Genomic DNA, 26,706 nt, shown 5'->3' on the forward strand with positions numbered 1-26,706 from the left:
CACAGCCTAAAAAGTGACACATTGCTAGAATCAGGCTCTCTGCCCCTACATCATGATGTTTTCAGATTAAATGGCAAAATCTGCTGACAGATTCCCTTTAAAGTGGAACTCACACTTCAATTTGAGCTAGTAGACAAATACAGATTTCTCAAGAGGAATTCAATAACTGAACTGTTGATAAACAGTCAATTGTGGCTTCGGTGCACCACGTGCCTCCTACTTGTTACTGGACTATTAGTGTTAGTATTAACCTATTCCTCAGACAATTTATTTCTGTAATCAGAATTGTTTCTAAGCAGGAAATGTTCCGGTTATTATCTTTTATTGTTCCGGTTATTATCTTTTCTCACAGTTTATCGAGAACCATGCTGGGTGATACGGGAGTACACATTATTTCTGATTTCTTGGCTTCACTTCCAGCCCTAAAGATCATTAAGTGAGTAATATTTCTTCAGTCTAAATCTGTGATGTAATTTACTATGGCCCTAAGAACTAACAGGCAGGCTGTTGCTAACTACCTGCTTGTTGTGCCCGATGCTGATTTCTGCCGCCAAAGAGAGGTCACAGACGACGACGATTCAGCTGCTTCTGCTGACATCAAATCGTCAGAGCAGCGGCTTCTCTTCCACTCTGCTCTGTTGATGGGTCGTGACTGATGACATCATGCTGATTGACAGTTGGTCCCGCCCACGTCAGCAGTCACGCCCCCATCAACAGAGCAGCTCAGAAGAGAAAGAGCTGCTCTGTTGATGTGGAGCATCTGAATCGCCGATTGGTGACCACTCTGTGCCGGTGCTGGGTAGAACAGGCAGGAAGTTAGATCTACCTGCCTCTTTGTGTTTTTTTTACTCCAAACCTAAAAACTAATAGTCCTGGATAACCCCTTTAAGTCTAGAAGTGTAGCGCCCCGAGGGTTCGGCCGCTACAGGGGTATTGCACCTCAGACCAGAGGTGTGGTATTCCACTCCCGGGTAAGGATGGAGTATGGACCAGGGCTCAGTTAGCTGCATACATCACACACACCCCATTTCCGAGGGACAGCTCAACGGTGCTCCCACTAGACAGAAGTGCAGGCACGACAGCATCTGTCCCTGTCTGGAGTGGGGAGGGGGGTGGAACACCCAGTGCTCTAGGGGCAGATAGGGGTTGGTTCCTGAGTGTAGGAAGGAGCCCATTGGTTGCTGGTCACCTGGGCTCATGGCTAGAGGGAGGTATAAAAGGTGGGCACCATCTTAGATCTAGGTTCTGTTCTGTGGAGAGGAGAAGACAGGGAGCAGCAGCTCAGGCTGAGTGCTGCTCCAGAGGCAGGCCTAGGGAAGAGGCCGGGGCCTGAGAGGAGAAGGAGAAGTGGGCCTGGAGAAGAGGCCGAGGAGGAGGTGAAGGGGAGCTGAGATTCTGGCTCATCTCAGCTCCAAGAGAAAGGAACAGAAACAGAAAGGAACTGCAAAGAAGGAGAGACAGAGAAACAGAAGGGCTCAGGAACAAGAAGGTGGAAGGGACCCTAAGAACCCACGAGAATCCAGGGTGCAGGGTCAGGCAGATTAAGGGTACCGGATCCCAAGTTGGTGGAGGAGAAACAACCCTCAGCCAAAGACCGGTCGTCGTGATCATATATTGGTGCGACACCTCATCAAACCTGCTAGGAAGGCACCATATAGGACAGCGGAGGACGGGGCCCACGTTTAACCGCACAGGTCCGCGGCGGCTGGACAAAAGTGGGTCACTGGTGAGGCAGGCCAGAGAAAGGATAAAAGGGGGTCCTGTGCCATGCTCCTGAACTGCCTGGGAGTTGACCGAGCCCCTCACCTGGTGGACGCAGCACGGCTCAGGCGGTCACTGCTGGCCGAAGTGACCTGGAACAAACGAACTGTGAGTAAAGACCCTGGACTGTATCTTGTTGTCTGTGTGCTCCTTCGCGCCTCCAGCACTATCAGCATCGGGACTCGCACTACCATCGCTCCCAACATCCACTACACTGCCCTGGGGCTGCACTCTTGCCGTGGGGAGTCACATCACCTCAGCTGCACCCATCATCAGCCCCAGCGGACTGCCTTGCAGCGGCGGTTCCTAATAACCGCAATCCACGGGTGGCGTAGTCGGACATTATTTGGAGCGCATAGCAGACTACCATTGGCCTGACCACCCTGAGCCGCGGGACCGGGCCGCCACTACTACTACCTCCATCGTTCCCCTATCGCCCGGATCCGCGTGCCCCACGGCCCAGGGGGCGAGTCAGAAGCAAGTGGTAGATGTTATTATAAGGACATAGGGTCCGATTCATCAAAGCTTTTATACTAGTATCCTGGTGTAAAAAGCTTTAAAAGGTCGCATAATTTGGGAGCAACTGATGGCTCCGCTAAAATTATGCAATTTTTGGCATTCTCACGCAATTTTTACCCATCTCAGATAAACTAGGCGGAGCTAGGGATGGACGGGGGCAGGATCTGGAGTAGGATGTGTGGTGAGTCGCATGCAGAGGTGTACAGCTCTCGTCCAGTGTATACGCCTCTTCATGATCAGGAGTGTCTAACTCCAGTCTATCTCTTCATCAAGACCAGTGTGATCAACTCTGATCTTGATGTATCGGGCCCATACAGGGTGGAGATATACTTGTATAAGAAATTTATGTCTTAATCTACAATATAACTGTGGGATATGGGGATGTGGCCATGCAGCTCTTGCGGCCTCCATGGATGTGGGGGCTTCCATGGATGTGGGGTCCTCACAGCTGTATTTTTAAGCACATGATCGTCTTATAAAACAGTTTAGGGGAGCCTTTTTTTTTACATGGAACTAAGGGTCTCCCAACAACAATTATACCTTTTTTTGTAAAGATCCGATGGGCCAACTATGAGAAATGAAGCCTAAATCAGGCTGGAAGTGCATTGGGGGTGTGACAATGCACCCAAACAGTTTCTTCCAAGTGCATTGACACGCCCCAATGCACTTCCAGGTTAATTTGCATATAGGTTCAAGACTAGATTTCTCATGACTGCCACATCGGATCTCTACAAAAAAGGTATCATTTTTATTGGGGGAAGTGGGTGAGCGCTTAAAGATTCTTACCAATATTGCCTTATATAAACAAAATGTGCTGAAGGGTTCCCTTCAAAATTAAACAAAACTTCGGTCTGCTCATTTGTGATTGAGTATGTCCAATATGTCTCCTATGCTAACACTGAAGACATTGATCTATGTAACTTCTTTTTTCTTTTATAACAGATTGGCATTTGTAAATATGTCCCATATCGGCGTAAAGCATCTTACCAAAAGCCTACAGCACTGCCAATCAATCCAAGATATTGAGTAAGTACTTTCAATCACTAGTCTTGTATCTATAAAACTTGGCACATTTCTTAAGGGAGAAAAACTTTCTTCTTTCCTATATCAAATGACATCACTTAAGGATCACTTGGGGTCCTTACCTACTGATAGTGAGAATGAAGGGATCTTTTATAATATTTTGTGCTCTGAACGATGGAATATTCAAAGTCTTTGCAATTTTACATTGAGTAACATTTTTCTGAAATTGTTCCACAATTTTTAGATGCATTTATTCCCAGATTGGTGACCTCTGACTTTGTTTCTGAGAGACTCTGCCTCTCTAGCACGCTCTTTTTATATCCAGTCATGTGATTTCGTTGAAAATTGCCCTCGGCTTTTGTCAACCCTGTCCCAACTTTTTTTGAGATGTGTTGCTGCCACCAATTTCTAAATAAGTTAATTTTTAGAAGAAAAATGTCCAACGTTCAACTTCTGATTTGTGATCTACGTTCTGTTGTGAATAAAATACGGATATAAGAGATTTCCAAATATTTGCTTTCTTGTTTATTTTACATTTTACACAACGTTACAACTTTTTGGGAATTGAGAATGTATTTATTCTTAATTTTATGGTTATTATAACGTGATCTAATTTATTTACTCATCTATGTGTATTTCTCAGTTTGTCCAATAATGCTATTGGTGAAGAGGGAGTGAAATGTGTGACACATTTACTGACACAGAAGAGGAATCTCTATAACATCGAGTAAGTTTCGTGAAAAAGGCTATTGGTTATAATATAGAGGGTCGGCTAAACTGGTCCAGTTTTTAAATCCTTTCTATTCTCTCAAATTTAGATTGTTAGCTCTTGGAGGGAGGGATATTCCCATATGTAAAGCACTGGAATAGGTTGATTCTACTGTATATAATAAAAGCTTTTTCTTTATGATCCATCGTGCCATGTAGAGCCTGGCTCTCCTCAGTAAGCAGGCTCTCCCCATTGTTTCTCCATCCTGTTTTCTATCTCTATAATAACCATGATCAATATTTCTGTGATAGCTTCCATTACTCCTTGGTCTCGCTGTTCTATTTCCCGACAATTTGTTTTATTGATTTCTTTAATAAAACATTATGAGTCTGGACAATTCTGATTTAAGTAGAAGTTTAGATCTGACCTGGTCAAGACTTTACTTAATGTGAACCACAATAGTCAAAAATTTACTGGATCAAGGCTGGTCTGGGTGTATCTGACAGCATTGATTCATCTGTCTGGTTCATGTGACAGAGTAAAATGAAAATGGATCATGTAGTGTATGCTCTGCAAAACTCATAAAATTGAGCTTCAACCATCCTCTCAATAAACTCTCCCCTATCCAATCTATCCTGAATTCTGCAGTAAGGTTCATATTTTTCTCCAGCTGCTACACCGATGCCCCCACCCTGTGACAGTCATTGCACTGGTTACCCATCTGCCACAGAATACAATATGAACTAATTACTCACAGTGCTGTAGCTCCCTACATCTTCTCCCTCATCTCATCTACCGCCTTACTCATGTGCTCAGATATGGTAATGATCTGAAACTATCATCTTCCATAGTCTGAACCTCCCCTTACTGTCTCCAATACTTTTCTCATGCTGCACCACTTCTCTGAAATCCACTGCCCCAGGCAATCAAGATAATTTCCCGTATACACAATTTTAAGTGTGCCCTAAAAAGATATCTTTTTATGTAGGTCTATCACATTACCTCACTAAACTAAATTTTCACTGTTGTCCCTTCCTATATTTTTACTCAGAATCTGATCCCTACTTTCATCAGTGTTCTACACACTCCATGGACTTGTGTAGTGTATTGACGCGCCCAGGGGATGGGGAGGACTCGGCGCCCGGGCCTTGTTGTTAGTTTTGGGAATGTCACAGTAGTCGGCTCCCGGGCCCGTACCCTAGGCCTCTCTTTAAAAGGGTGGATAATTCTGTGAAAGTTCGTGACGCCACCTGTGGTGTCTGGTGTGGTCCACCAGCTCTGCAGCAGCCCACTGAGGCCGGTGTTAAGGCAGCTTGGGCGGTATAGCTCCCCACAGGTGGAGCTAGGCCTCAGGGCAGCGTGGATGTAGGGATGCAGGACAGAGGGGACCCAGCCAGGTCTGAGGAAGGATAGGCAGACACACAGTTCACTTCAGTACCTTTTACTGATGGAAGTTCAGGCCCAAATCGGAACACTGTAGGGTGAAGGGTGCATATCTGGATTCTCCCAAGTGAGCAGGTATAGGGCCTCCTGTTTCTTGCCTTTGTGTAGTAAGTTTCTGACCTGCCTGGAGCTAACTTTGTCTCTGTCCTGCACCGGCTGACTTTGTGGTAGGGCCTTTTCTTGGAGCACACGCTCCCAGCTTGCGGGGCCTCCGTGACTCCTGGCTCTGGTACGTATCAACTCTTGGGTGATCCTGGGACATGAAGTCTTCCAGAGGTCTCCGGTTGTCTCTGCAGGGGGGTATACGGCCCTGTAGATGCAGACCCGGTGTCTGGTATATGTTTTCTGGGGTGAGCTTGTTCAGCTCCTCAGTCTCCAATGCTACTCACTCCTCTAGCCTTCGGCCGCACTCGAGGCCCTCACTAGGCTATACACACTAGCGGCAGCTTGCCGCGCTTTACCGCTCTTATGGCGTCGGCACGCCTTGGGCTCACTAATTGAGCTAGACTGAGCTTGACTCTGTATTCAGACCTGTACTTGCTGAACTCTCCAGAGGAACTGACTGCCTAGCTCCACCTTCCCTTTTTATATCCCTATCCGGGCTCCCTCTGGTGGTCTGAGGTGGAAGGTGGAGGTGTGTGAATGTTATGAGGGCCTCTTGTGGAGGAATCCGTTCATGCACCCTTCTAGGATCTGTAGCACTCATGCGCAGCAGGGGCGCCACAGTATCCTCTGCAAAACTCATTAAAATTGAGCTTCAATCAACCTCTCAATAAACTGTCCAATTTCCAATCTATCCTGAAGGCTGCAGTCAGGCTCATATTTCTGTCCAGCTGCTATACAGATGTCCCTAATAGTGATGAGCGAGCACTAAAATACTCGGGTACTCGTTTCTCGGGTCGAGCATATTGGAATACTCGGGTGCTTGATTCGAGCAACGAGCGCAATGTAAGTCTATGGGAAACTCGAGCATTTTTCAGGCGGCTCCCCCCGGCGGTCTGCAGAGGGCCTAAAAATTGCCCAAATCGATGGGAACAGTGCTCAAATGACATTTCTGACTCCCAGGTCACTTCTGTCAACAACGTTGTCAGAGGTATTATGCCACTTTTACGGACTCACAATAAAACATTCAAAAATGAAACCAAAGTGGATTTTCCAGGGAAATATGTTAAGGAACATCCTTTCCAGGGTAATGACTTGTATATAAGGCAATATAAATAATCAAAAACAAAAATGCTCCTCCACACCTTGGGCTATGTTCACACGTAGCGTTTTTGATGCGTTTTTGCACTTTTGCATTGCTGTCAACCAAGACAAATGCATTCACCAGGAAATGTCATTTTAACATTTTACAACCTTATCTGGCCATGTGGTGTGTGACACATCATCAGACACATGCATACAGTGCTGAAAAGTCATAGGAACAGCATGGGGAAGACCTCTGGAAGCATCTCTGACTCCCAGGTCACTGCATAAAAGTGTGCCCATCATAAGTGATCCTTGGCGCATGTGAAGATGCCTCCAGCCATGCACCCGTCGTTGCAGACTTGCAACAATCACTGTCCACGTCCTTGTCCCACTGCAGCGTTCAGTTGTCCCTACCCCATTCCTTGGAATGCAAGCGCCAGTATGCAGCCAGCCACCCACCCACAGTCTGCAATACTAAACTGCCAAATTTTTGACAGCTGCTTGCACTTGAAATATGGCCTTTTAAGCTCGTGGAGGCGGAAGCTTTTCACAACCTCATGCCGGCGGCAGCCGGGTATCCATACTCGGTCCCCAGCCGCCACTATATTTCCCGGCATCGCCTCCGCCTTCCACAATCAAGGGTCCCACAACATTACCCGTGCCATCCCCAGTGCACTTACTGGGAAGGACCGCCTAACCACAAACACGTGGACAGGTGAATGTGGCCAGGGACAGTACGGAGCCAGTCCACAACTTTTTTTTTGCTGACAGTTGTATTTAGCTCCGTGAAAGGACTGGCATAGAGGGAAACCCTATCTACCCTGCGTGTCATTTTTCACAGGAAGTCCTGTAAAGCTGCTTTCACTTGAAATGTGGCTTTTTAGGCTCGTGGAGGTGGAAGCTTTTCACAACCACATGCCTCATGCCTCGTGTCCATACTCGGTCCCCAGCCGTCACTATTTCTCCCGGTGTTGTCTCCGGCTTCTACAATTGCGGGTCCCTGAACATTACTGCTGGTACTTTTCTGTGTGAATTTGCTTGCCTCCTACCAGCCTGGAATATTTCCAGCAAACTATGGTACGACGCCATGGTATTAGCACTGCCCCCAGTACCAGTAGCAAAGCCATCCCCAATTTCCTTCTCAAGAATTTTATTTGGTAGACTGAGTGGCTGCCCAAATACATTTTCTCACAAAAGAGCTGAAGATAGAGTGGCAGTAGGTGCAAGTTTCTCCAGCCTGTTAGATATTAGAGGGTGAACGGCAGCACATTGGATCAGTGGTTAGCACTGAAGACTTGCAGCGCTGGGATCCTGGGTTCAAATCCCAGCAAGGACAATACCTGCAAGGACTTTGTATGTTCTCCCCGTGTTTGCATGTGTTTCCTCCTCAGTAAAAAAGCAGCCATAGAGTGTCCCGGGAACCTTCCCACACACTTTTCTTAGCCAGGACTGCTTCTCGGCAGGGTTGGACGGTCCCACCAGAGAATCCTCTGGTGTGCCTTGGCTTCTACCTCAGGAGAGTTCATGATAGTGACGCGCCCCCTGGGCCGTGGGGTACTCGGTGCCGGGCCGGTCGTCGCTAGGGAAGATGTCACAGTGGCGGTGACCCGGTCCGTGACCCAGGGAGGTCAGTAAAAAGGGGATTTTATAGTTCTTATGTACAAAGTTCGTGACGCCACCTGTGGTATGCGGCTAAAGGCAGTCCAACTTACAGGTACCAGTGTAACTTCCCTCGTCGTGCTGCCCTTACTCAGGGAGGGGTTCTGTCCACCCTCAGATATCTCTGGACTACTTAGCGGGACCCCCTTCTGTGTGTTCTCTCTCTGGCCATTTCCCTGCACCTCATACCAAGTGTCCGAATCCGGTACCTGCGGGCCTTGTCGGGCAACGTCGGTTCCGTCCCCTGGGTTCTCTATGGCTACCTTCTTGGTGAGACTGATATGGACTGTTGACTGCAGAACTTAAAATACTGCAGCGTCCGGTTTCTAGTTGAGACATAAAGTACTCTGCTAGTTGAGTGACCGGTCCCCTTTGTGTGGCCTGTCCCCTCCACCCCCTGGTAGATTCGGGCGTACGGGTGGCCTCCAGCACTGCCCGTACCCCTGGGGGCCGTTCCTCTTTTCTGGAGCCCTTCCTGCTCCTCTCTCCTTCTCCTTCAGTCCTGGGCCTCTCCTTAGGCCCTCCGCCTGAGCAGAGCTCTTACAGAGCTCCTGCTCCCAACTCTTCTCACTGTAGACTGTTCTCTCTCACTACTGCTCTCTCTACTCATACAAGATGGCTTCTCTATTTATACTTTCCCCCCTAAGCTACTTCCTCCACCCACACCCACTACATAGCTCCTCCCAACAGCTAGGGACCTAGGGACCCAGGACTGTGCTCTCCCTTAGGAGCAATCTCGCCTTGCCCCCACTGCTGGTATGTGTTGGATGCAGGTGTTAGGGTCCCGAGCTGTACTCCATCCTTACCTGAGAGTGAGATACCACACCTCTGGGTGAGATGCAGTACCTCTGTGGTGACCGAACCCTCAGGGGCGCCACAATAGCGCTAACTTTGCAGCTGCTATGGGGCTCTTGAGCGGGGGAGAAAAGTTAGCCCTCAGAATCAAATCCTCTGGTGGGCACAATGTTTTTCAATCTGAAACAGCTTCTCAGTGGGAGTTGTGTTTCACCACTGCCATATTCTTTAGCTCGGTGAAAGGACTGGCATAGAGGGAAACCGTATCTACCCCGGCTGTCACCAGGTTCTGCCCATTGTCACACACGACCATGCCTGGCTGTATGTTCAGCGGTGAGAGCCACAGATCAGGCTGCTGTGTTACAGCTTTCAACAAATCTGCAGCGCTGGGCGGTTTGTCAATTAAGCATTAAGCATGTTATCTTCAGCACAGCCTGTTGCCGCTTGGCCAAGGCAGTGCTGCAGTGCTGACAGCTTGTCACTGATGTGGTCATTTCGGAGATTCATGAGCTGAACAATGTGATTACATTGTTGTTAAATTGGTGACGCTGTTTTTTATACTAAAGAAAGATCCTATTGTTTTGTTTTTTTTAAGTTTTTTTTTTAAGACAAATGCATTCACCAGGAAATGTCATTTTAACATTTTACAACCTTATCTGGCAATGTGGTGTGTGACACATAATCAGACACATCCTGTTTTATTTATGATGGTGGGACTCTGAAAGTCATAAAGCCTATTTTTATAGGGACATCAGACGGCCCTTACTATTCTTAAAAGGCTAGCAGTCGGCCCTAGCTATTGTTAGAGAGCCATCAGCCGGCTATGCTTTGTTGTTCCCATTATTAACAAGTGGGTCTCCTATACTGTTATTGTGTATCCAGTGACTGCAAGGGCTGCCAAAAATTTGGACGCAACCCAATACCCCTTTGAAGAGACATAGAGGAGGGTCTCAGTAAAAAAAATGTTCCCATTATAAAGGAGCGGGTCTCCTATAGTGGTAATGCTCATGCTGTGACTGCAAGGGCTGCCAAAATTTGGGAAAAACCCAACTAAGAATTTAAAGACACATAGAGCAGGGCCACAGTAACAACATGTTACCATTAGAAAGGAGAGGGTCTGCTATACAGTTATAGGGTATGCAGTGAGTCCAACAGTTGACAATTTTAGGAAAACCCCCACTAAGAATTTAAAGACACACAGAGCAGGGCCACAGTAACAAGGTACGACATGTTCCCATTAGAAAGGAGAGGGTCTGCTATACAGTTATAGGGTATGCAGTGAGTCCAACGGCTGACAATTTTAGGAAAAACCCCACTAAGAATTTAAAGACACACAGAGCAGGGCCACAGTAACAAGGTACGACATGTTCACATTAGAAAAGAGAGAGTCTGCTATACAGTTATAGGGTATGCAGTGAGTCCAATGGCTGACCAATTTTAGGAGAAACCCCACTAAGAATTTAAAGACACACAGAGCAGGGCCACAGTAACGACAAATTCCCTTTAGAAAAGGAGAGAGTCTCCCATAGAATGCAAGGGCTGCCAAACATTTGGAGGCACTTCAATGGCCCTTGGAAGAGACGTGGAGGAGGGCCTCATAAAAAAATGTTCCCATTAGAAAGGAGCAGGCCTCCAATACTTGTAATGCCCATGCACTAAGTGTATGGGCTGACAAACATTTACTCCTGGGGGGTATACATGAACATACTGTATAAAAAATTTTTTTTACGGGTATCATAAACACCCTTTAAAAAAATTAGGTGGGTGTTGCATCACGGACCACGTTCACCCTGGTGATATGGTGATGGAGGATGAGGAGAAGGAGGAGGACAAGAGCAAATAGCCAAAATCTGGAAGCGTATACCCATGTGTGGGTGTGAAAAGGTGCATGGGAATACACCTCCCAAGAAAAGACACTGGATTCGAGTTTATGTTACGCTGCTATCATTCGGTGGTGTTGAGAAGTCTGGCACAATCCAGCCCTTGTTCATTTTTATAAGAGTCAGCCTGTCAGCATTTTCAGTTGACAGGCTGATGCGCTTATCAGTTATAATTCCACCAGCGGCACTAAAAACCCGCTCTGATAAAACGCTGGCGGCAGGGTAGGACAGGACCTCCAAGGCATAGAGAACCAGTTCATTCCACGTATCCAGCTTGGATACCCAATAATTATAAGGCACAGCGGAATCACGGAGGACGTTGGTACGGTTGGTACTTTCAGAGCTGTCCACAACTCTTCAGCATTGTGCGGTTTTTCACCTAAGCATATTAGCTTCAGCACAGCGTTTTGCCGCTTGGCCGAGGCAGTGCTGCAGTGCTTCCAGCTTGTGACTGAAGTGGTCATTTCGGAGATGGAGGCTGAAGAGGAGGAGGAGGCTAAGGAGGATGAGGTGCAGGAGCTGTAGACCGTGGGGGCAACCCTGATTGACCTAGGGCCCGCAATCCTTGGCGTCGGGAGGACTTGTTCCGTCCCAAGGCCCGACTGGGTCCCGGCTTCCACTATGTTAACCCAGTGTGCCGTCAGCAAGATGTACCGTCCCTGCCCACAAGCACTTGTCCACGTGTCCGTGGTTAGGTGGACTTTACCGGTAACTGAGTTGTTGAGAACACAGCTAATGTTTTGGGACACGTACTTGTGTAATGCAGGGACAGCACACCGGGAGAAATAGTGGCAGCTGGGGACCGAGTACCGAGGGAAGGCTGCCGCCATCAGGTTGCGGAATGCTTCCGTCTCCACGAGTCTAAAAGGCAACATTTCAAGCGCAAGCAGTCGTGAAATGTGAGAATTTAATAGTGTGGCCTGTGGGGCGTTGGCTGCATATTTGTGCTTGCGTTCCAAGGACTGGGGTATGGTCAACTGAACGCTGCACTGGGACAAGGACATGGATGTGCTTCCTGATGCTGCTACTTGAGAGTGTGCAACGACAGGTGCAGGGCAGGAGGCATCTTCTCATGCACCATGGACAGGGGATTGGCTTGCATGCACAACAGCGGAAGAAGCAATGGTGCCAGACACTGTTCCTGGACCCTGGGGTTCGGCCCACAAAGTCGGGTGCTTTGCTGCCATGTGCCCGATCATGCTGGTGGTGGTCAGGCTGGTCGTTTTGCAACCCCTGCTGATTCTGGCCTGGCAGGTGTTGCAAATGGCCAGGTCCCCATATCGGCAGAGTCTTTAAAAAACAACCAGACTCGGGAAGACCTAACAGTTGTACTGGCAACTTCCTTCGTATTGGTGTTACGGTGATCGGTTGCCTGCCTTCTGTCTGCGGCCACCACACTGCTTCTTCCTGCCTGTTGGGGTGCTCTGCCTCCCTCCCCCTGTGTGCTGCTGTCCTCGCTCTGCATGTCCTCCGGCCAGGTTGGGTCAGTTACTATATCATCCACCACCTCGTCTTCCACTTCCGCACCCTGGTCCTCCTCCTGACTTTCTGGCAATTGTGTCTCATCATCGTCCACCTCTTGTGACACTTTCCCACCGTCACCTTCCTGTGACCGTGGCTGATCAAATATTTGGGCATCGCTACACGCGATCTCCTCTTCCTCCGCTTCAAGTGGACCGGGCGAGAGGCCCGAATCTATAAATGGAAAAGTGAACAGCTCTTCAGAGTGTCCAAGTGTGGGATCAGTTGTCTCATGGTGGGAGGAAGGAGGATCAGGGTGAGGAATATGCGGTCCAGACTCACGACTACTGAGACTTGACCGTGTGGAAGACAGGGTGGTGGTGGTGGTGGCTAAGTGACTGGAAGCATTATCCGCTATCCAACCAACAACCTTTTATCACTGCTCTGGGTTCAATAGTGGTGTGCTGCGGTCCCCTAGAAATTGGGACAGGAAGGTCAGGCGAGAGGATGTGGGTGTTTGTTGTGGCACAATTTCGGCTTGCCCACGGCCTTGTCCTCGGCCTCTGCATGTACCATTACCATCACGTCCAGTTCCCCGTCCCTTGCCACGTGCCTTGCCCATTTTAAATGGAGGACAGTATCTTCCACGCTCACTACAAATGACTTAGTTTGGAGCAAATTTATATGTGAACTGTGTGACGGAGAAAACAGAGTTTTAAATACCTGGCCTGTAGGTAACTGTTTTGAACAGCAAACTAGTGTCAAAAACTTTGCTGACACACTAAAAAAATGTTTAATGGAGGCCAGAAATGGCAGTATTTTCTGACAACGTATATGTGATCCGTGTGACGGAGAAAACATAGTTTTAAACACCTGGCCTGTAGGTAACTATTTTGAACAGCAAACTGGTGTCAATTGCTTCACTGACACAGTGAAAAAATTTTTTAATGGAGGCCAGAAATGGCAGTATTTTCTGACAACGTATATGTGATCCGTGTGACAGAGAAAACACAGTTTTAAATAGATGGATTTTTAGCTCTGTAATATGGAAAGGACCTGGCTGTATTCTGCAGTGCCAACAAGCAAATGGCGCAGAACAACGGTGTTCTCTGGATTGCTTTTTAAGCAAATAATGAGGATTAAGATGCAAAAAAAATTATTCCTGGCCCCTGAGACCTGGGCCTATTTCCAGAAATATCTAACAGCAGCAGAAGGCAGAACTGGAATGGAGCCTCTTGTGCTATATGCACTGCAGTCTGCTATATACCCTGCCTGCCTATACACCCTGCCTGCCTGATATCTCTGCAGATGGATTAGTCCTCAGAAGGACTGTTTGTTAAGATGGATATGTGTAATGTACGGTTTTTCTCCCTACACTACCTAATACACAAGCAAATCTCTCCCTAGCTCAGCAGCACCTCTCCCTACACTGTCTGATCCGGAGTGACTGTGACGAGCATGGCGGCGCCAGGTCTGATATAGACCTGATGACGCTGTGCGGCCAGCTAATCACTGTAATGCCACAACCAACATGGCTACGGCATTACAGTGCATGGCAGGCAATCCCTGTATGTTCATTGGCTCTCTAAAGAGCGCCAAACATGCAGGGAGGGGAACCAAGTTCCCGCCCGAGCAACCCGGAAATACTCGCCGAGCTTGTCGAGCATCATGATGGAAAAACAGGCATTCCTCACATGTATTAAATCTGGCAAAGAGTCGCAAATCATGTTCACGGAGCGACGAAAACTTAAAGCCCGAGCATGCTATAAATACTCGGTGCTCGGCTGAGTATACTCGGCGAAAGGGTTAACAAAACATACTCGCTCATTACTAGTCCCTAACCTTTGGCAGTAATTTCACTGGTTGCCAGTCTGCTACAGAATACAACTTATAGCTATTACCTGCAGTGCTGCAGCTCCCTACATCTCTTCCCTTATCTCCTCTACCACCTTACTCTTGAGCCCAGATCTCCTAATGATCTGAAACTAACATCTTCCATAGTCTGAATCTCTCCTTCCTGTGTCCAAGACTTTTCTTATGCTGCACCGTTTCACTGGAATGTATTACCCCAAGTAATCGAGTTAATTTCGTGTATACACAGTTCTAAGTGTGTCCTAAAAAGATCTTTTTAGGTATGCCTATCATATTACTGCAGTAAATTTTCCCCTTGTTCCTTCCTATATTTTTCCTCTGAATCTGATCCCTACTTTCATCAGTGTGCTACACATTCCATGGACTCGTGTAGTGTATCCTCTCCAAAACCTCTAAAAATTGAGCTTCAATCATCCTCTCAATAAACTCTCCCCTCTAAAATCTATCCTGATTGTAACAGTAAGTCTCATATTTCTGTCCAGCTGCTACACCGATGCTTCCACCCTGTGGCAGTAATTGCACTGGTTGCCAATCCGCTACAGAATACAACATGTAGCTATTGCCCGCAGTGCTGCAGCTCCCTACATCTCCTCCCTCATCTTCTCTACCACCTTACTCATGAGCTCAGATCTCCTAATGATAGGAAACTAACATCTTCTATAGTCTGAACCTTCCCTTCTTGTGGCCAAGACTTTTCTAGTGCTGCACCGCTTTTCTGGAATTCACTACCCCAGGTAATTGAGTTAACTCCCGATATACACAGTTTTAAGGACTATCACATTACCGCACTAAACTAAGTTATCCCAGTTGTCCCTTCCTATCATTTTATTTATTTTTACTCAGAATCTGGTCCCTACTTTTGACTCGCCCCCTGGGCCGTGGGGCACTCGGATCCGGGCAATAGGGGAACGATGGGGGTAGTAGTGGCAACCTGGTTCCGTGGCTCAGGGTGGTCAGGCCAGTGGTAGTCTGCTAAGTGCTGTTGATAAAGTCCGACTACGCCACCCATGGATTTGCGGTCATTAGGAACCGCCGCTGCAAGGCAGACCGCTGGGACTGATGATGTATGCAGCTGGGATGGTGTGACTCCCCACGGGAAGAGTGCGGCCCCAGGGCAGTATAATGGATGGTGGAAGTGATGGTGGTGAGAGTCCCAGTGCCGTTAGTGCTGGAGGAGCAAGGAGCACACAGACAACAGGTTGCAGTCCAGGGTCTTTACTAGAACAGGTAAACTGACCCACAAACAGTCCCGGCTAGGAGGGGACCTGGATGTCTGAGAGCAATGGGGAAATTGGCCCTGGTCAGGATGAGGGTGTAGGCCTACCGTGCTTTCTGTGCTCCTTCTGGCTATCTCCTCCTTATAGGGTAACAGCCCACGTTTCCGAGCTTTCCGTGTACTCTCGCCTGTATGGCCTGCTACGTGGGTTCCTTTCTGCTCCCGGCCTGGTATGGCTTTACTGGTCCCTTCTGTTGTGGCAGAGCCTCCAGGTTTCTTAGGACAAGGAACATACAGTCCCCTGCGGACTGGTTATCTGCTGTGTGATGTGGAATCCTCCCAGCCTCAGACACCAAAGTCTGGTAAATTGAGTTCTTTGTCTGCCAAGACAGGCTCACTTTGCCTCTTGTCTCTGGCTTGTGGCTCTCCTTCTGCCACACTTCCTCTTAGGGTGCAATACAGCTGTCCCTCTCTGCTCTGGACACTTCTCAGTGCTGAGACAGGTCGTCCAGTTCTCACTAACCCTGCCCCCAGTTCCAGCTTTTATAGGGGCAGCCTGCTCCCCCTACTGGCCTGAGACAGGAAGTACTGCATACTAATGTTCCCCTGACTAGAGAACCTCCCCCGTGCTCTCAGACACAGCTTTATTATACTTGTGGCATCCAGGCCAGGGTGACACATTCCCCCCTAGTAAAATTTAGTACTCCGGGACTAAACAATAAACAAAGACAATATTCATAACCATAATACATTAACAGACAGACGACGCACAGCTTGAGTTCTTAAGGTCACAGTGTGGTCTGTGACTGGGTGTCCATATCACCAATACAACGGGGAGCCTTAACCAGGTGGGGGTCTGTCCTACCCCAAGTCCTTTACAGTCTTAGTTCATTCCTTGGTTAGGCTCCGAACGCAGTCCATACAAGGTCCCGGTTATAAATAGTCCATAACCTTTGAGTCCGTACGGTAACTGCAAGAAACTGAAACACGCTATTAATAATCACGCAGGTAACTTGGCAAACATTTCAACATTTGGCAACAGGGTTATTTATAATTTTAGTGCACCCTATATTCTCCAGCGAGCGAGTATCTGTCCCTTTGTGCTCCTGGTTGACCTCCTTAGCCCACTGTCTGGTGGTGGACCAACCTGGCTTTCCCCACTAGCGTTAGGGGTACAGCTACCAACTGGGTGTACAGGTAGGGCAGGCAGCTGTCTGCGGGTCCTTTGGTTTACCGCAGGCATGGCAGGCTCACTGTCAGCAGAGGGTTGACTCTCCTGGGCTGCTGGTACAGGCTCTTCTGCCTCTGGAACTGCTTGCTCCTCTTCACCTTCCGGCTCTGGTGTTGGTTGTTGCTGTGCCGGTTGCAGGAAATGCAGGACAGGTACCACTATGGCATCGGTTATCCGAGTCCAGGACTGCGGGAACTCTCCGAGAACGGTGCTGATCATTTCTTCCTTGTCCTCTGCGTGTTCAAGGTCACTTTGATCCTCTTCTGCACTACGGAGTTGCTCGGGGCATCTTTTGAGGTGGTCCCTGGAGACGGTACTAGTGGTTTCTCCTCCGTCCTTGGTGATCACGCACACCTTCGGGTTGTCGTGATCAGACTGCAGTACGGTGTAGGGTTCCCTTTCCCACTGGTCGTCCAACTTGTGAAGCCTTCTCTTTCGCTTCAGGACCTGCTCACCAGGTTCTAGGGGACCAGCAGGGGCGTGTTGGTTGAAGAGTTTCTCTTGCCTCTCTCTCACCTGGGCCAGGCTCTTCTCCACACTCTCCTGTACCTTCTTGTACTGCAGTTGCCTTTCCGTATCCCAGTCCGCATCCGGGGAGGTGTCCTCAGGTGTTAGGACTCCCATCTCCAGGTCTACGGGCAGCTTATCTGGTCTAGCTCGCATCAGGTAAGCCGGGGTGCAGTTTGTAGCATTCACCGGGATATGGTTGTATAAGTCTATTAGATCCGGCAGTTTTTCTGGCCACAGGCTGCGTTCCTCCAGGAGCAACGTCTTCAGGAGGTCAATGACTATATTGTTCATTTTCTCACACATCCCGTTGGTTTGTGGGTGGTAAGGCGTTGTCCGAATCTTCTTACAGCCATAGAGGTTGCAGAACTCTTGGAAGATTTCAGCCTCGAACGCTGGACCCTGGTCTGTCAGGACCTGTTCCGGATACCCGTGTGGACAGCAGAAGTATTGCTGGAAGGCTCTGGCCGCTGTCTGGGCTGTCAAGTCCTTTACTGGGACCACCACTAGGAAACGGGAATAGTGGTCCAAGATTGTCAGGGCGTAGATGTATCCTGACTGGCTTGGAGCCAATTTGACGTGGTCTAGGGCTACCAGCTCAAGAGGCTGCGTGGTGACAATGGGCCTCAAGGGTGTCTTCTGGCTGGCACGGTCCTTCCTCCTTAGGTGACAAGGGCCACAGTCTCTGCACCACTTCTCTACAGCCCCTCTCATGCCGACCCAAAAGAACCTTCCTCTTAGCAGGAACTCTAGTTTCTTCCAACCGAAGTGCCCCGCTCTGTCATGGTAAGCCCCCAGGACCATAGCTGCATCCCGCCTTGGGACCACGACTTGCCAGGTCAGCTCGTGCGTCCGGTGATTGACAATCCTTCTGCACAGCTTGCCTTCGTAGAGGAACAGCTTGCTCTTCTCTTTCCATAGCTGCTTGGCTTCCTCTGGAGCATCCGGATCTATGCGGGCATCTTCCTGGGTCAGCAGATCTTTCACCAGGCAGACTGCAGGGTCACTATCTTGGGTCTCGGCCCAGCTTTGGTGAGGTAGGGGATTGATCATAACGGTGGTTAGAGCTTCCTCCTTCACGCGGTGGGAGTATTGAGCGGCTCCGTACCGGTGAAACGCGGGGAGTTCTACCTCCTCCAGCTCTTCTGGGTCTTCGTCACCTTCAGGTAAGTGAGGCATTCTTGATAGGGCGTCAGCGTTGGCATTGGTTTTGCCCGCCCGGTACTTGATCACGAAGTCATAGTTGGAGAGACGGGCCATCCACCTCTGTTCCAGGGCACCCAGTCTCGCATTGTCCAGATGTGTCAACGGGTTGTTGTCCGTGTACACGGTGAACTTTGCGGAGGCCAAGTAATGCTTGAAGCGTTCCGTTACGGCCCACACCACTGCCAAGAATTCTAGCTTGAAGGAGCTGTAATTCTCCGGGTTCCTCTCGGTGGGCCTCAGCTTCCGGCTGGCGTACGCGATCACCCTTTCTCTGCCCTGTTGGTTTTGGGACAGTACGGCTCCCAGTCCCACATTACTGGCGTCTGTGTGAAGGATAAAAGGCTGGCCATAATCAGGGTAGGCCAGGATCTCATCTCTGTGAGGGCCATCTTCAACTGGCGGAAGGACTCCTCTTCCGGTTTATCCCACTTGAAGGGTGTTTTTTGGCTTCTGGACTTAGACTGTCCTATCAGGAGGTCCTGCATAGGCGCTGCCATCTTAGTGAACCCGGGGATGAACCTTCGGTAGTAGCCTACCAACCCGAGGAATTGCCTCACTTCCTTGATGTTCGAGGGGCTTGGTCAGCTCTTGATTGCCGTGACCTTGTCAGAGTCGGGGGCTACTCCTTCCGCACTTACCACGTGCCCTAGGTACTGGACCTTTGGTTTCAGCAGGTGACACTTCGATGGTTTCACCTTCAGGCCGTAGCCTGCCAGGGCTTCGAACACCTCGGCCAGGTGCTTTAGATCGTCCTTGTAGGTCTTCGAATAGACGATCACGTCGTCCAAGTAAAGGAGGACAGTCTCGAAGTTTCGGTGCCCTAGACAGCATTCCATCAGCCTCTGGAAGGTCCCTGGTGTGTTGCAGAGTCCGAAGGGCATACAGTTGAACTCACTCAGTCCCATCGGGGTGGTGAAGGCGGTCTCCTTGTCAGCCTCTGCCACAGGACCTGCCAGTACCCGCTAGTAAGGTCCAAAGTAGAAAAGAAGTTAGCTGATTTTAGTGCGGCTAAAGACTCCTCTATTCTAGGCAGCGGATATGCGTCTTTGTGGGTGATACGGTTGATTTGTCTATAGTCCACGGACATTCTCATGGTGCCGTCTTTCTTTTTTACCAGAACCAGGGGGGCTGCCCAGGGGCTACAGCTATCTCTAATGACCCCAGCTTCTTTCATTTCCCGCAGCATACCCTTGGCGTTCTGATAGTGTGCAGGGGGTACAGGTCTGTGTCTTTCTTTTATCGGTGGGTGGCTCCCTGTGGGGATGTGGTGTTCTATCCCCTTTACTCTGCCGAAGTCTAGCGGGTGCTTACTAAAGACTCTCTCGTACTCCCGTACCACCCGGTAGACTCCTTGTTTTTGGTACAGGGGAGTGGAGTCAGCACCCACATGGAGTTTCTGGCACCAGTCCTCCTTTTGTTTCTGGGAGCCATTACCCTCCGCCTGTGGAGATGGAGGCAAGGGTTCCACGGCTCTGATAGCTTTGTGTTCGACAACAAACAGTTTGGCGAGTGTAGCATACCTGGGTAAGTGTACTTCCTTCTCCCCAATGTTGAGGATGCGGACCGGCACCCTCCCATGACGGACATCAACCACCCCACGGGCTGTCAAAATGGTGGGCCTGCTGTCTGAGTACACGGGTTCTACCATGGCTTGGTAGTCTCTACCTCTCAACCCGATTGCAGTCCGACACCAGATCATCATTTCACTTTTGGGAGGCATGGAAATGGGGAATGGGTCACTCAGTCTTACGCTACCGATCTCACCACCAGACAGTTCTACCTGCTGCCGTCTCATCAGGGCTTTTATCTCCTTGTTGAGGACTCTCTGTTGGCTGGAACTAGCATTCACCGCTACCTGTTGTAGAATTACAATTACCTCTGAAAGACCATTTTCAATCACGTTAGTACCCACAGTTATTTTAGGGTGACTTTCACGACGGTCAATGTCCACAATAATTACTCCCTGTGCCGGCAGTTCAACTTTACCAATCTTAATGGTCATCTCCTTGAACCCCATCTGCTGCACGGGTAAGCCATTACTGGCAATGATGCTCAAGTTACTGTCTGGATACCGTGTGATATCAGCATCAGTCCAATACTGCTTAAAAAGTACATAAGGGATAGTGGTTACTTGCGACCCAGTATCCAGCAAGGCGCTCATGGGGATACCGTCCAGCACCACGGGTAAAAACGGGCGCCCCCCAACGTACTTATCACGCCAATTATAAGGGCCTGGTGATCTTATGCCTGGCGGTTGGCCCTCTGCCCCAGGTTGGACCCGTTTAAATTACAGTACCTGGAAATGTGTCCGGGCTGGTTGCATCGACGGCAAATGGGCTGTCCATCCTCTGCGTAGCGGTCTGTGGGCCTCCCTCGGAACGACGGGATCCTCCTCTGTCGACGCCACGGGACATCCTCCGGACTTGAAGCCAGCTCGATGGGTCTTGACGGGTCCACTTGTAACGCCTGGACGATCCTGGTCAACGCTGCGACGCTCCTGGTCAGCTCCTGGACTTGGTGGTGCAGATCTTTCGACGGGGCTTGGTTCAGGGCCTGTGCATCAGCCCCCACAGAGTCCATAGGGGAGGGCGGTGCCTCCTGGTGGTAGGTGAGAGCAGGACGTCAGGGGTTTATAGCGCCACTGGTTGCAGGTTCACGGAGCACCCTTATGGCCCTGTCCTTAAATTGGGCAAAGGTCAGATCAGGGTTCTGAAAGAACATGAGGCGCAGCTGGGTCCTGTGGGCGCTAGACAGCAGACCTTCTATGAACTGTTCTGTTAGGAGCTTATCCGTATCCTGTACGCTGCCTGGGTCAGCTTGTTGGATAGCCCTCAAGGCTTCCTGCAGATTTAGGGCATAGTCTCTGATGCTGTCCTGTGCCCGCTGCTTACATCCATAGAACCTCATTTTAATTTCAGCGGAGGTACGTGTGTCAAAGGTACCCCGCAGCCGGGCCAGAATACCCTTCACAGTCCTTTTCTCCTCAGTGGGCCATGATTTTACCTCCCTTTGGGCTGCGCCAATTAACTGCCCTGTTAATATGCTGACCTTCTGTTCCTCTGTCAGGGGGTAGACTTGGAACAAACTGTACAGCCTTTCCTTAAAGTCAGTTAGGGCATGGGGCTCCCCCGAATACTTGGGCAGCCAGGCCGCTCCAGGGATGTAGGGCAGGGAAAATGGCATCACCGCTGCTGCAGCCGCGTTGGTGGTAGTGGGCGCCTCTGTGTCCGACATCTTCCTCCCCCCTAGTCAAGCGCGGCCTACCTTCCGACGATCCTCTTCTGTAGGCCGCGGCTCCGCTGATGCTGCTCCGGACGAGGACCTTGCGTCGCGTCCTGGTGACGTCAGCGTCGCTCTCTCTCCCTTCCAGGACCTTGCGCAGCGTCGGTGCGTGGGGCGGAGCTTCGGGTCTCGCGCGGTTTGGACGTCCACGCCCCTCTTCTTCCCGCGCGGCGTCCTGAAGATGGCGTCCGATGGCGGGAAAACGGCTGAAGATGGCGGGAACCGACAGAAGATGGCGGGAGACGGCTGAAAATGGCGGGAAACGGCTCCGGATGGCGGGAAACCTCTTTTCAGGTAGGTGCACAGTCTCTTTCAGGCACGCAATACCCGTTTGTGGCGGGTTGGTTACTATCCTGCCAACTACGCCAAAGCTAACTCGCCCCCTGGGCCGTGGGGCACTCGGATCCGGGCAATAGGGGAACGATGGGGGTAGTAGTGGCAACCCGGTTCTGTGGCTCAGGGTGCTCAGGCCAGTGGTAGTCTGCTAAGTGCTGTTGATAAAGTCCGACTACGCCACCCATGGATTTGCGGTCATTAGGAACCGCCGCTGCAAGGCAGACCGCTGGGGCTGATGATGTATGCAGCTGGGATGGTGTGACTCCCCACGGGAAGAGTGCAGCCCCAGGGCAGTATAATGGATGGTGGGAGTGATGGTGGTGAGAGTCCCAGTGCCGTTAGTGCTGGAGGAGCAAGGAGCACACAGACAACAGGTTGCAGTCCAGGGTCTTTACTAGAATAGGTAAACTGACCCACAAACAGTCCCGGCTAGGAGGGGACCTGGATGTCTGAGAGCAATGGGGAAATTGGCCCAGGTCAGGGTGAGGGTGTAGGCCTACCGTGCTTTCTGTGCTCCTTCTGGCTATCTCCTCCTGATAGGGTAACAGCCCACGTTTCCGAGCTTTCCGTGTACTCTCGCCTGTATGGCCTGCGACGTGGGTTCCTTTCTGCTCCCAGCCTTGTACGGCTTTACTGGTCCCTTCTGTTGTGGCAGAGCCTGCAGGCTTCTTAGGCCAAGGAACATACAGTCCCCTGCGGACTGGTTATCTGCTGTAGGATGAGGAATCCTCCCAGCCTCAGACACCTAAGTCTGGTAAATTAAGTCCTTTATCTGCCAAGACAGGCTCACTTCGCCTCTTGTCTCTGGCTTGTGGCTCTCCTCCTGCCACACGTCCTCTTAGGGTGCAATACAGCTGTCCCTCTCTGCTCTGGACACTTCTCAGTGCTGAGACAGGTCGTCCAGTTCTCACTAACCCTGCCCCCAGTACCAGCTTTTATAGGGGCAGCCTGCTCCCCCTACTGGCCTGAGACAGGAGGTACTGCATGCTAATGTTCCCCTGACTAGAGAACCTCCCCCTTGCTCTCAGACACAGCTTTATTATACTTGTGGCATCCAGGCCAGGGTGACACACTTTCATCAGTTTCCACATGGACTCAGTTGCACTACCTTTCTTTACACATATTGGTTTGTGACTATCTTATGCAGTCTTACATGAATACCCTTATGGTTGGACCATACAATACAAGCACCTTTTACCTTTTGCATCACCTCTATTTCCTTATAGATTGTAAGCTCTTTTGAGCAGGGTCCTCACTCTTCATTGTTGAATTATGTGTCCCTCTGATATTATTTGCACATGACCTTCCGATTTATAAAGTGTCTCAGAATATGTTGGCACTATATAAATAAAATGATTATTGACTAGGTTTTATATATGTATACATCCATAATGGTATATACTGGGAAAGACCATGTGGTTCATTATATAATATGGATATAAAATATGAAATTTGTTCAATCTGCATTAAAAGAAATCAGTTCCAAATAGCAAAAAAATTTTTTTTTAGTGTATGTGGCTGTGGCTTTTCAACGACTTCAGAAGAAGGAAGACAGTTTATCACAGAGTTATCCAAGTGTCCTGATCTTCAGGAGATAAAGTAAGAAAACATATTACGTAATATAGGGCAGCTAACTGTATAAGTAAAGGAGGAAATAAGGATCAGGCATGTTCTATTTCAACATGTCCAATCCTTTTTTTTCCCAGTACATATTTATAGTAAAATTATTACATGGCTCATTATATAACTACAGGATTAGATATGTCTGGGAATGTCAGGGTAAAGAAGGATCGAGCATGTTGGATTTCAACATGCCCAATACTTTTGTTCTTACAGACGATAAGCCGCCACTGGCAGTGACTTACTCATCAGATGTTCAGTGCAGCCAAGTCTGCATGTGTAAAGGGAAAGCAGGAGGAATAGCTGAATGACAATTCGGCCAACATCTATTTAAGGTGTATGGCCAACCTGACCTACCTAAGATTAGGACAATGTCTTCTGTTTCCACCAGCTTGCAGGATATGTCGCTGGATGATGACTCCCTTCTTGTTCTGTGCCAAGCGCTGCCACAGATGCCATCAATAAGGAAACTAGTGTAAGTATGAGAGATTGTTATTCCCGTTAATAGAGTATACTAGTACTTAAAGGGGTTGTCTGGTGAAAAAATCCACAAGTTAGGTGATAACTTATTGATTGGTGGGACCCAAACATCACGCAAAGTGAGGGAAGGACTAAGTGCAGAACGATGGGAAGAGAGGGAGGAAGCCCAAACACTAGGGAAAGGGGGAGTGGAGACCCCTAGGCAGATCTGACAACACCCTGACTCACCTGAGATCAATAAATAGGTTCCGCACCTATCGCCGAGCAGGAAACCTAATCGCTGAATGTCCCTATCGATAGGCCCTGGATAGGGAGGGGACGGGATGAGCACTAGTCAGCCCCCTCTGCAACTAAAAACAAACAGGTAGACCGTCAAGGGAATAAACTTAGCTTGAGAAGACACCAGAGAGATCACGCCAACTATCCTCCAAGGGAACTCCAAGAAGACAGTAGCCGAATACTAGTGCTACAAGCCTGGACAGAGGAAAATAGAGCTATCACTGGTGACTCTCTGGAGAGACTGAAGGTATTTAAACATCCAGCAAGGGTGTGTCAATTAGCAGCAGAAGGTAGAGGTCACCGCTAGGTCCTAGAGGGAGAAGAATATTACAACACTACAGAGATGAAAAGATCAAGAAGGTGCCTGCGCAGCCAAGCGCAATGACCTTCTACAGCTGGATCCAGAATGACTGTCTGTCACACCTGACGCAACCGTGACACCACACCAATCGGCAGAAAGGGGAACTTTTATCCCCGATAGAATGGAGCATTAATGCGCAAGTCCGACCTGCGCTCCATTCGTTCCCTATAGGTCTGCCGAGCGTTTCGCTTGGCTTCTTCAGGCAGTCCCATAGAGAAAGAATGCCGCTCCTTTCTGTAACGGAGATAAAAGTTTCCCGTTCTGCTGATCAGTGCGAGCCCTAGCGGTAGGATAGCTTGTTTTCATTTGACATCCCCTTTGACAGCTTTATATGGAAGAGGTCTAACAATAGATTAAATGCTGTGTGCAGCTTGAAATAATTAAAAAGAAAAGTAAGACTTTGGTGAAGCTTGCAGTAGAGTTTTTTTTTTTTTCAGTCGATCCACATATGAGACACACGAAGTAGATCACACACGTAGAGGCAATTATATATGTTGGGATCAACAGAGGAAGAATTGTTGATGCCCAAAGTCCGTCATAGCTCGTATACCTCACATCATCATTTCAGCCAATCACTGACCTCAGTGTCTAGTGCTATATATGGCTGACACCAGTGATTGGCTGCAGTGGTCATGTGAGGTATACAGTGTGCAATGGCAACCGTAAGGTGCATAGAGGACCGGTGATGTAGTGCTGGAACGGAGGGGTGGAATGTTGTAATATATCTTATTTACTTAATTTAAAAGTGTTGCGGCTGGTGTACAGTAACTCAATCAGGCCCCTTAAAGGGAATGTGTCATCAAAAATTGACCTGTTTAAATCAGGTTTTTATAGTAATTGCATTTTTTTTACAATATTACAATCTTTATTAAAATTAAAAATTAGAAATCTTGCAATTTTCAAACTGACCCCTGGGGCTTTTTTTAGACCGTAACTTCTTCCTGTTTCAGGAAACAACACATGTACATTAGGAGCAATGACTAGACTCAGACCTTATAGTTTGTATTGTAATGAGCGTGTGCAAAGATGATTGTGAAGGGAAGTGGAATAAGTCAGCTGTGACATCGACTATTTTGATTGGTGGATCCTGTTATCAACTGTGTATAGAGGTCTTACCTGTAATTGGAAGCCTCTGCTGATAAGGAGCCTGCTGAAAACACTTCCTGAAGAACAGGAAGTATGAGTCTAAAATAGCCCAAATGTCCATTGAGAAAATTGCAAGATTACTAATTCCTAATTTTGTTTTGCACGTTGACTCTGATGGCACCATGACAGTCAATGGTCCTGTCGGTGTATACGTCCGAATTCCGTTTTGCGGGGGGATTCGGGCGTAAGCCCCAATGGGACCACTGAATGTGGCGAAGAACCCTTAGTTGATCTGCAGTGTGCCTTGTGGACAGGCGTATCACCATATATCACCATATAATGCTGGGAATAAATGATGACCATACATTGCCCAAATAATACCACCATATTTATAACTACGTGTAACATATAATCAAGTGTTATAATTACATTTAACCAATAACCGATGTGTTATTCAAAAGTCATATATTTTCTGTTTTGGTTTTTTTTAGGCTCGCCAACAACAAAATTACCTACAAAGGTGTTTTCCACTTGGCCGAAAATATCACCCATTGTTCTAACATAGAGAGTATAGAGTAAGTCTGACCCCATTGTGACATCTTATCGAACTTTAATACATTATAAACAACAAGTGACAAACATAGTCGATCACTGGCCCCAGCAATAACACGTTGGCAATAACACGTTGGCCAGTAATTGTCAAGAAGTAAATCTGATCAGACCACACAGGGATTGTATATAGTCTGTAACCATAGAGACATATACAGTGGTGTGAAAAAGTGTTTGCCCCTT

General features: G+C 48.8%; 1 protein-coding gene across 1 annotated transcript in view; it reads left to right on the forward strand.

Moving 5' to 3' along the window:
- The window catches only part of NLRC5 (NLR family CARD domain containing 5), a 306,174-nt gene that overhangs the window by 255,320 nt on the left and 24,148 nt on the right, over positions 1-26,706 (forward strand). Inside the window, exons 32-37 of the mRNA XM_073659129.1 lie at positions 353-436; positions 3,223-3,306; positions 3,947-4,030; positions 23,598-23,687; positions 24,100-24,183; positions 26,406-26,489. Of these exons, the coding sequence (XP_073515230.1) occupies positions 353-436; positions 3,223-3,306; positions 3,947-4,030; positions 23,598-23,687; positions 24,100-24,183; positions 26,406-26,489 (510 nt within the window). The remainder of the gene's footprint in view (positions 1-352; positions 437-3,222; positions 3,307-3,946; positions 4,031-23,597; positions 23,688-24,099; positions 24,184-26,405; positions 26,490-26,706) is intronic.

Source organism: Phyllobates terribilis, unplaced genomic scaffold (assembly GCF_046119375.1).
Source record: "Phyllobates terribilis strain yellow unplaced genomic scaffold, ASM4611937v1 Scaffold_13__5_contigs__length_258822181, whole genome shotgun sequence".
Taxonomy (NCBI): Eukaryota; Metazoa; Chordata; class Amphibia; order Anura; family Dendrobatidae; genus Phyllobates; species Phyllobates terribilis.